We start from the raw sequence: 11,421 nt of genomic DNA, 5'->3' as shown, positions 1-11,421 counted from the left end.
TAATGCTTTTCTGACAGCAGCTTTAAGCAGTCATTCTCAGGGAACATGCCCATGCTGGAAGGGACTGACCTTACCCTAACAGCTGTATTTAGGCCGAGGTGATCAGGCACTAATTACAGAAGCTACGGATAAGAGAAAGAAATAACTCTGAAGTTAGTTCTGAACACCTGACTCAGTCTATAGCTGGAGCAGGATCTTCTCCACCTGCACCTTTACTTCCTTTGGAGACTGAAAGCAGGCAGAGAGTAGGTGGGTCTGAGACCTATGCTGGATCCAAGAGGGCAAATTTAACTAGGATGCTTGGATCTAGATTTGCATATACAGAAGTGGACTCATTTATGGTCTCTCCTTCACAGGATGGGTCTGAATTTCAGTACTCTCTTAGAAGAGGAAGTTAAATGATTGTTCCAAAGAAGAGATGAATAAACCCAGTACTTAGAGGTGGAAACAGCTATAGAGTAAAGACCGCATCAGTCTGCTGGAATTTGACACAGATAAACCACTTGAGGACTGAAAGCTAAGTATCTGTACGATCCTTTAGAGAAGAACACCAATCACTCCTGTAAGTGAAGAAGGCCCTAAATATTTCAAAGAAGGCAGCTGGAAGAAGAGGATGTGTGTGCTGTAGAAGACATACTTGGAGAACTATCAAAGTAGGCTGGGGTGGAGCAGGAAAAGGGGAGAGTAGCCATAGGCTTTGAAGGTCATATGGTGACCCCCCTACTTTCCTACTTGTCCCTCAAGAGAAGGAGTAATTGGGGGAGAGGAAAGAGAAGTCAGAGGGTAGACCGCTGAAGTAAATCTCTCACCTTCTCATCCTCTAGCCTCTTGTCCTTATCTGGATTTAGCAAGACAGCTTGAAAAGCGGTGAGGCTGCCCAGCTGAGAGGCATTCCTGGCCAGCAAACAGCCTCTTAGACAAACTGCTTGGTTGGCTGCTTGGCTGGCAGTTTGAGGCACCCTGCCCTGCACAAGACTAGGGAAATTTTGAAATCTGGGCAGAGTTGTCACTCTTCTTCTCTGTGGAAAACCTATGCCATTGATTTTCTTTGGAGGAGGCCAAGATAGTGACCTGGCACAAGGTATCTGCTTCATCCCCTCCTGACATGCAAGAGGCAGAAGAAGCTGTAGGTATTTGAAAGTGGAAGAGAGGAAAAAGGCACTTGGTTCCTAACAGACTTTTAAGTGCCTGGTGAGACAAAAGCTGAAGGAACCACAAATCTACAGTAGATGCTATAGAGGCTATAGGTTTTCACAGGCACAGTGAGATGTTAGGAGCAAATGCATCTCTCAAGTAATGGGCAGCAAGTAGTAAGAATTTGCAACAATATTCTCAAGTGCCTTTAAAAAGACATCGAATAGATTTTTAAGAACAAATGTAGCATGGCAAAATGGTGTTGCCTTCAGCCAACTTAAAATTATGAAATGCTAGTGACTCTGATCTCATGATTTGTTGACTGCCCGCTTCTGCTGTTATTGAGGACATACTTCATTAATACAAAGACCCAGCCAGATCAACCTACTGGGTTTACTCAATAATTTTGAGAATAGAGGTTTGGGTATCTGCACGAATTGGACTGGAAGGCCCTTTTTCCTGTTTAAAGACAGTAATATTTATAGCTTTAAATGCTATGTCAATTTAAATGCTATAAGGTTTCACAATCATGTATTTAAACACAGAAATCTGTTTATTTACCCAAACAAAACAGAGGAAATGATTCCAGCCCTCAGGTTTTGAATTCTCGTTTAAATATGTGAACATCAGTCCACAACTTAGAGATGTTTGTGTATCTATGTACCTCCAAAATACTCATATTTCATAGGCTTTTTCACATTAATATTCACCAACAGTATCACAAAAGTTCTTTTTCTTTTACATAACTGTAAGCAACAGTAATTCTAGAAACACTAGAGAAAAAAAAGCATAGCAATGTCCACAGTTACAAGAAAAAGTGCACATTACTTGGTCACAATCACAGTCATTACTTGGAAAACTATATGTAACAAGTAGATATAAAATATCACTGATGCCTTAAACTCATTGTCAAAAACGGAATTACATAAAATTTTGTACATGAAATAAGGCAAATTTAGGAATGCACAAGAAACTTGTTATTCAACAAAAGCTAAACAACAGAACAGATAGTACAGTAAGCATAAACTAAAGTACTTTTTTCTATATACTTAAAAATAAGCCTGCCGTAGTGCACAAAGAAAACACCATTAATGTGTAATCAATATTATAAAATAAGAAATAGAGGGGTTGGGGAGAGTGGGGGAGGGGAAAGAAGAGTTTTATTATAGTTGCAGCTGCATCCATTTACAGTTTTGTACAGGTTTTAGCTAGGCCTGGGAATTATACAAATCATACCAGAAGTGTCAATGACCTTCCTCCGTAAGAATTTTGTTTAAATTAAGGAAAACAAAATAAATACACACAAGAGTGCAAATTTTCAGATTGTCACTTGCAACCTCTTAACATTCATCATCTACATCCAATCACAACTAGAGGGACTTGTATAGGACAGCAGCAGTGATCATGGAGTTAGATGAGTTCACTGTAAGAAATCAATTTATCTTTTTTTTTTTTTTTCTCAATGATATGTCTTTTTTAAAAAACCCTCAACTCTTTATTAATTGCTAGTAAAGCTGCAATATATTACAGAATGGAGTTGAGAATGGTATGAATGCAGGAAATGCATGCTTCCTTTGGAAGGTATTCCATAGATGACAATTTACAGTACAGGGGGGAAGAATTATCCAGCATCAAGAGTTACTCGTTGTAGAAAGAATATGAAGTTGGGTAGAAGGGCACAGTCAGGGGTTCAAGAGAGGAAGGGGGGGGGACTTACAATAGCTCCTCAAAACATTTTCAGGACCAGTGAAAAAGTTTACCAAAGTAAAAATGAAAAATCTTGAATGAAAACAAAAATCTTTTGTTTTGTTTTTTATAAAAATTACATTTTTTTAAAATACAAGATCCTTTTAATTGCAATTGTGCCCTGTAGCAACAGGACATTTGGCAACGTTTTGCCATATACTGCAGCTTTAAGTCCAATGAGTCAGTATCACATTCCACTAATATTGCACTTGGATCTTGAACCATGTTTTTTTTTTTAAACCGTCACAGCATCTTCTGTTTCCTCCACTTGTTAGAACGAGTTAATTTCTAGCCACTTTTTCGATATTTATGCTGACACACTAAAACAAAAGCAATAGGCTGGACACAGTAAAGTACCTCGGAAATACCAGAGGTCAAAGTTCACTTGAAGCACCTTAACACATCACTTTATGGATCAAGAACAGTGTGGCATTATGGTAATTAACTCTCCTAAAAGACTGTGCAGTAACTGAAGTGTGTGCTCTGGGAAATCAAAATGTCATTAGTGGAAACTCTGAGATAAGACCAGGCCGGTGTGAAGGTCACGTGACTCAGTTCTGCTGCAAAATAAGGTTTTCCAGTTCATCTGCAGAACGCAATAAAAATGCGGCTGATTCTCGGTACCCTGCCACAAGCTGCCTCACTGCATTTATTTCAGTCGGACTCAGCTGGGGTCTAGAGCTTGAACTACTGGAGGATCCAGAGCTGGTTGCTAACTGCCTCTTCATACTGAGATCTGTTGGACCTGCAGATAACAAAGAAAGAAAAGAAGCTTCAGATCCGCTGCCAGAGATGTTTCACAGGTTTGGAGCTACAAATGCGGAGTAGCAAGATCTGCCAGTGAGAAGGAGCAGAAACAAGCAATAAGTGTTCAGTTACCAGTTGCTTTGACAGGAACCACAGCGATTTATATTTACGTCGAACAGACACCCTTTAAGTTCTACTTAAGTAACACAAGGGGCAAGTCCACTGCCAGCAGAAAATTACCTTCTGGGGGGTATCTCAACAGCGTAAGCCACTCGCACCCCAACAGTGCCCTGGGATCTGACACTGGTGAGAAAGCAGAAGGTTCGTCTCCCGTGCCTCCCCCAGCTCCAGCTGCCATCGTAGCCCTCATGGCAATCTGCACACTTGCAGTTTTTATCACAGAATCTCAAACTTATGTTCTCTAGATATCTACTTTCACGTTTATGCTTCAATCAGCACGTGGCCAGATTGCGAATCCCTTACAGACGCAGAAAATGGTCATTCACTCGATGAGCCCTGACGCCATGTGATCACTTACATAAATAGCTGCTCATGAATGAGATCAGGCTGGTGACAATCAGGCTACTACAGCGCGGAATACACGATCATCTGGGGGGGCTGCATTCAGCTGGCAATATATTGCAAGGGTCTTGTAAGGCCTGAACACTGACGAGAGAACCTGCAGCAATCGCCATGTTGCATTGGCAGCTTAAACCAACACGCCTAGCACTTTTCATCAAAGAACATTCTCAAGAGCACGTATGGTGCGTGCAGAAGACAGCGCTCCTGAGGGCAGGCTGCAGGTTACCGCGAACGGCAAAACCATCTGCCATCATGAAGTTCGTCTTTGTGTGGAATTTCCCTGGCCGTTTGACTACAGACAGCTAAGATATATGGTGCTTTGATGAGACGTTTGTGTTTTCCACTTAACACAATATATTTTTTCTTCCTGGAGTGTAAATCTGGACAGGTAGAATTGGACTGAGGACTTTTTAAAACACGGAAGGATACAGATGGCAAGTATATCTATCAAGCAGTTTATTATGTGCAAATCTGTAAAAATACTGCTCACTCATTTTGACAGTGTAGCAAATCTCTACCTCTGGCAGGCAGAATATCAGACTACCCTGATCTTAACCTTCATGCTCTCCTGAAAATTGGGATCAAGTTATCCAAAGCAATGTATCTTGCTTTCCTATGAGAAAAATGTCACTTTTTAATTTCATCCAGACAATGTATGTCAATGTCAAGGCTTTCTCAGCATTGGCTCACTGGATAGACCTTGCTTCCTAAAACGACCAGAATAATTTTAAAATTTAACACATTCAACTGTAGAATATGGAACACACCAACTCATACTCTAGAGGTTCTCCTAAACAATCCCACCAGAATCACAAAATTCAAAACCAGACTCACTATCCTAAGCACTAATGGAAAGAGATGTACTGATTTCCAGAAGCTGAAGATCTGGTCATAAACCTTGTTTTAGTTTCTTTTATGTTTATGCAGAAATACAGCTGAAACCACAAAGAATGTGGAGACTGCCATGTCCCCATACTCACTGAAGCTAATGAAAATCTCCTCTTGAGCGAATGAAAGCAGAGCTGGGACTATGAAAAGAAACTACTCAAACAGAAAGGGTCCTTTTAGATCTTATTTCCTACTGCACAACTAGCATGAACAGCACTTAGCCTTACAACTGCGTTACCCACTTTTACACCGGCATAAATGGACTGATTTTTAAATGACTTCCAGTGTACAAAGGACAAATAAAGGGACAATTAGCTCAGCAAATTTGTTTCAGTGTGACCGCACGCTGCAGGGAAACGATCACAGTGTGAAGAAGCTCAGAGGCAATTTCTAAGTAAAATCTTAACCCAGCACAGAGAAGAAGGGTATACAAATCATAAAGCCAGCTGGATTGAATGGTTGTAAGAAGCCATTAAAGGCTTCTATATTTATTGAGGCAATAGTGAAAAAGCTACCACTGACATATTGAGGGCATTGTGCTCCATATGAACCTACTTTAACTTCTATGTTCTTTCCTTGACTCTCATTCATGTCACAGCCAAAAACACACACACAATATATGGGAGAACAGAGCTTCTGTGGCAGACCACATCTTTTTCTGAAATAAAAATTAAGGGCTTTTCTCATTGGTAATCAGATTTTTAAGTGCTCTGGGCACTTACATGCTCTAGGCAATCCTGCTTCAGCAGGGGAGTTGGACTAGATGATCTTTATTGTCCCTTCCAACTCTAAAAATTTGGTGAAATTCAGTGAAAGTGATTGAATAGGATATTAAGTGTTTTTCACGCATAGGTAGAAAATACATAGAAATGTGCTTGCTTACATCTCTGAGGTTTTTCCTTACAAAAATTGATGACAAAAAGTAAGAGCACCACTCTGAAAGGAAAACTAGAAGACCAGATGCCTAGCCTGCGTAAATCAGTGCAACTCCTCACAAGCCTATAGGGTCACAGTGATTTACACAAATTGAAGATCTGGCCCTGTATTCCTAGATGTACGGATTAACTGTCACAAGGAAAGTTTTTTAAGTCCTCAGGATGTGTATCCTTGAACCTGTGAAGGTACTGGAAATAAAGTTTTGTGCAAGTGCAAGTCTGCATTCTGCATACACAAGGAACGATCAAGACCCAGAACTTCTCTTGGTCTGGGAGACTTCTGTTGTACAGACTCCTTGAATACAAAGTAAAGAAGAAATCTTAACTTATCTGAGCTACTTCAAACTACTTGATTATTGTTTTTATTTCTATATACTAGGAAAATAGGATTTTACCTCAGTGCCCAACTCCTGCCTTGTGCTTAACAAGTCACAGTGCTGTCCTCCTTCCCCTCAAAGAAAAGCCCCCTGAGCAAAAAAGCAAAGAAATCCTCACACACAGAAAAGTGTTCATGACTATGGTTTCGGGAGAGTGAGTACACTCATCCCTTCTTAGGAAGAGAAGCTGCATGTCCTGGCAGAGAGCAGAAGAGGAAGAGAACAAGCCATGCTCAATGTGGGGATAAGGGTTTTGGTTCTTCTTTTAGTTGTATTATGTGACCCCCTGCACCTCACCTCCAAAGCTTGCCTATGACAGCCCAAGCTTTAGATCTGGGAGAATACCACACTCAGAGACTACCCCCAGAATGTATTATACTGGTCTCGGCTTTTAATAGCTATGACAGACACTCACTAGCATTATTACTGATTCTTAAAGGCTGTCCAGGCTGCTATATGCTAAAAATGCTATAACTTATCTGTCGTTTCATCAGTTACACCTGGTCATTCAGAAAATAGGGACTAAATGCCTCTCATTCTTATAGTGTAGATTTTTCCTGTAATTTTACGCAAATCAGCTATTGAAACATGGGAATCTAAATCTTACTAATAAATATCCACCACATTTCTTTAATCAGCAAATAATTCCCCAATATTCTGAAGTCTTAAAATAGCTGGTTAAGTTAGACACTTCATGTATCTCTACCTCCAGAAGCCATCACTACAGATTACTAAATCTGGAGAAAGCTGAACAGCTTCATCACCATTTCCTTTAATAACTATCCTGACTTTAAATAGAACTATTTCCTTAGTGTACTTAACATTATTTATTAAGCTGCCAGTCTTCACAGGAACAAGTGTATCCTTATACAGAGAGAAATCTGAAAATTTTTGCAATGAATTTCACAGTGTCAGATCCCTCCAAGGTGACACTGCACATTTTAGCATACTGCTTCCTATACCGGAGTACTTCAGGACAATTAAAAATCTTGTCTGAAAATATTATCATGTTCCACAATGTCTTTGACAGTGTGGAAGTAAAAATTAAGCATCTATTACAGAGATGAAGACAGGATAGTTATTTTTAATTATTTATTTCTCTTAGTGCATACTATTATAACTCACAATTGTCAGCTCACGGGTTTTTATAACAGCACAGCATTCTCTTAAGCAGTGGGTTAAACAAATTGCTGATTCATATCCTTTCATTAATACTCTTTGAGAAGACTGAAGTATTGTTCCTCTGCCTCTTGCCAAGGCCACCTGATTGACACTTTAACACAGAAATATTTTCACTTTACCACCTCAGTCCAGTTACATAGACCTAATTTCCCCTGTGAGGTGAACCTGTTCTTTTGGAACCTCATCAAGATGAATACGAGAACTCTGAAAATCCACTCTTCATGTGCTAGACAATCATTTATCAAATTAGCTGCTAGGAATATCTGCCATTAAATACACTGCTGGTCAAATGGCTTTTCTGTAAATTGAAAGACTTAAATGGAAATAGTTATTGCCTCATGCACTATTCATTAGCAACAAGATTTATATCAAATTCTAAAATATGGGTCAAATGTAGATGTGCTGTTACTGATTGCTTAGACACTATCAACTGTCTCAGCAAAAATCCCTTAAGGATTGTATGCTGTCACTGGGTAGCTACCAATCTTATAATTAACAACTACTGAAAGAATAATAAATGTGTCAATGACTCTCAGAATGGTTCTCACTATTGCTGATAATAATTTAGAGTTAACAAAAATAATTTTTAAAATCTGCATGTTCTCATGCATCTATGCTTCTATAATTTTCATTAATAGTTAAGCAACCTTTTTCATCAGTGAAGATGTAAAAAGCAGTGGCTTTTATTTATAAAAAAATACACTTGCTCATGCTTGGAAATCTCTCTTGTGTATCTTTTCTATAGCACCTATTCTCCTCTCTTTTTTTCCCCATGAATGGCTTTAGGAGTATGTACTACATTCTCATATACTCCAATAAAACTAAATAGAAACAACTATTGAAGTATGCTACTTTTTCCAAATCAGATGTATTTATTATTGCAAGAATGTTTATTGTGATATTATGCATCTGTCAATGTTTCTCTTCTTCCTGCCTTCAAATACGAGCAAATTGGCCCAAAACTATTGTTTCAGGTGCCAGGAGATCTCAGTTTAAGAAAACAGGGACTAATGAATCAGACCTTTTAAGTTGCTTTCTCCCTTCTACACCTTTCCCTCTGGAAAACATTCCATCAGCTAGTTTAGATATCGGAAAAAAACTGCTGCATTGCCTGAGGAAACAGATGTGAAAACACAGAAATGCCTATGGTCACTGAACATCACATATTTTCAACAATCAGCAAACACACTGGTTTGTGATGAAATGATTACGTGATGTCTTCCAGTAATGTTTCCTATCCACCACAGGAGATTAATTATGTGGCATACACCTGTCTTGCCTTAATGGCTGTCTCCTGAGCTTTGTGCAAAGGTAGAAAAGTAGGATACTGCCAAATGTATCCACAGATATTCCATCCCATCTGCTCCTATGGTGGGAGCAGACTAATACTTGCATATACCATGTATCTGATAACTTGAAGTAGGAAGGGGGAAGAGGAATGTGCGGATGATCTTAATATAGAATTCAGCCAGCACTTCCCAGCAAGAAATTCCCACCTTTGCCACAACATAGGTCAAACCATTTAACTTCTCCCAACTCCACATTTTGCCATTTTTAAATGGGACTACACGCACTCTCCAGGTTCCTAACTCTACCGCTCTTGTTCTGTGTCTCTTCGTGCCCCAGGCTCCAGCTGTGTGAGAGACAAGCTGGTTTGCCTTTCCTCTCTCTCTCTCTCTCTCTCCACTTTGATGTCATCAGGGTAGCACTGAGAACACAGAAGACTGTTCAAGAGTGGAGGTATAAAGAAGAGCTGGGGAGAGCAACCACAGTGAAAATCCAATTCAATCCCTACATCATGGCCAGCCATGCTGCAGGTAACCCAGTCAGCACTTTCAGAATTAGCTACTTACTGCATAGTCTCAGCTGGACTTTTTTTTTTTTTTCCTAATTTATTGCCAAGAAGCCTCTACTGATCATGCAAAGGCCAAGATTTTACAGAAGGTTGCAAATTCACCAAGTCTGGAAACAAGGCACCCTCCCTACTGTCACATGCAAAAGTGGACATGAGTGTTTGGCCTTCCTCTCCCTGCCCCAGAGCAGCATGGCCATGCTGATCACTGGGGCTCAGCAGCATCAGCTGCAGGAGCTTCCCCCAGCTACTCCATCATCTTCAGCAGGGTAGCACCGCCTGAGGACCAGGAGGCAGAAGGATCAGGAGGGCTGATCTGCACGTAGGTAAGAGGCCTGGCTAAAGCGGGGAATAGCCAGGACTGGGGAGCCCTTCTGGGCATCTGGAACGGAGCAGCAGGGAAAGGTGAGAGGTGTGGTGGCATTCCAGCAGCTCCCAAATGGACCATGGGGCCATTGGTTGTGGCCCTCCTGTGGGAGAGGAGGCTGAAAGAGAAGAGAAGCCTGCCAGGGCTCAGGCTGTGCTTGTGGTGTGAATGTATTTGGATTTGTCGGGAGGACTCACCTGAGCTGGAAGGGGACTGGACGTTTGTGGTGCCTGGGATGCAGTGCTGAGTTGTGGCTGTGGTGGAGGTAGGCTGCAGATCTGTGTGAAGAAACAGAGACACAACAGCTATTTTGTCTTACCATGACACGAGGGCATGTCCTGCACAGCCAGTTTGCCATTGAGTCTGAAACGCCCTCTCTTTTTACACACACAAAGGGAAATGACTGACATTTCTGCTTAGAAAACCAGGCAACGATGCAGAAAAAACAGCCCCAAATCACCTCCAGGAAACCCAGCAATGGCAACAGAAACACTTTCCACACTACTTAGGGAAAATGGACTTCAGGAAACATAGTGGCTGTGGAGAGCAAGGCTCCAACAAACCCACTCTGGCTTCGGAGAGAACTGACAGTCATCAGGAGAGGGCAGAGAGCAACCTACTGGACAGAAATGTGGGGAGTGGGGGTGATCCCACTCTGCCAGGAGAGGCTCAGGCAGCATGCAGGGACTTCAACAGCTTCTGGTGGCTGTAAGAGGTTTTGCTCCCAGCGGAGCAGCCTGTCTCCCATCTTCACCCTCTTGAGCTCAAGCTGAGCGTCCCTTCAAGCTTGCTCCAGGTGTGATGAAGCGAGGCCAGCTGAAGCCTTTGTGGCTGGCTAGGAGCTGGCAAGCAAATTTTGTTTACACTCTCTGGGCTACCCCACCTTGGAGATTCCCGATTCGGTTCTGTAGCAGGAACTGCATTAGCCTTAAAAAAGAGAGCTGTGGAAATACACCCTTCTCAAAGAGCAGCTCTCCTTTAACATCTAGAAGAATCAAGGACAACATGGCCAAAGGCTTCTCCCCAGCCCATGTAGAGGCTGACAGAGGCTCTGTCAACCCACAGATTGCTTGGTGATGGTGTGAAGCTTTCCAGCTGAAGCTGAAGCTGAGCTGGCTTGGCCTAAAGGGTTTAAAAGCAGAGGAAAAAGAGAGATTGGTGCTATAAGCCCAAGCCTTTTCCTGATGTGCCTTTTCCTGCCCACAATAAAGGAGGGGTCACTGTACAAGCTGTTGCATTCTGCTTGCTCATATTGAGCAGTTGCACGAAGGCTTGCCCCATACAGTTGTGTAAGAAGCTAATTATGGTCCTGTAATTAGCCATGTGGAAGGACAGGCTGAGGAGGGAAGCACTGCAACAGCAGGCACAGAAAGTTCCCTGAGCCAGAGCCACCAAACAGTTGGGCGAGCAGATAGCTACATTTCTAAGATGGGATCAAAGTGGGAAGGAAATAACCAAATTAAATGAGTTACAGCATGCAAAATACATGCATCGATTGGATTACTAGACAGGAGAGCTAATTGGACATAGTCATTATATTACTGTGGAGGAAGGTCCAGAAATAGGTATTTAAGCAGGGAGTTTTAGCTAGCTTTTGCAACTTCTCCTTTT

General features: G+C 41.5%; 1 protein-coding gene across 4 annotated transcripts in view; it reads right to left on the bottom strand.

The window, feature by feature from the left end:
* Positions 1-3,431: 3,431 nt before the first annotated feature.
* The window catches only part of NOL4 (nucleolar protein 4), a 194,056-nt gene continuing 186,066 nt past the window's right edge, over positions 3,432-11,421 (bottom strand). For 3 of the 4 annotated variants that reach the window (XM_074146343.1, XM_074146344.1, XM_074146346.1), the window contains one exon: positions 3,432-3,625. In XM_074146343.1, coding sequence (XP_074002444.1) covers positions 3,432-3,625 — 194 coding nt within the window. Of the gene's footprint in view, positions 3,626-10,007; positions 10,089-11,421 lie in introns of all 4 variants that reach the window. The other variant, XM_074146342.1, reaches the window with a different exon arrangement.

Source organism: Numenius arquata, chromosome 4 (genome assembly GCF_964106895.1).
Source record: "Numenius arquata chromosome 4, bNumArq3.hap1.1, whole genome shotgun sequence".
Lineage (NCBI taxonomy): Eukaryota > Metazoa > Chordata > Aves > Charadriiformes > Scolopacidae > Numenius > Numenius arquata.
Note: the sequence above shows the minus strand (reverse complement) of the source record. Positions and strands in the feature narration are given on the sequence as shown.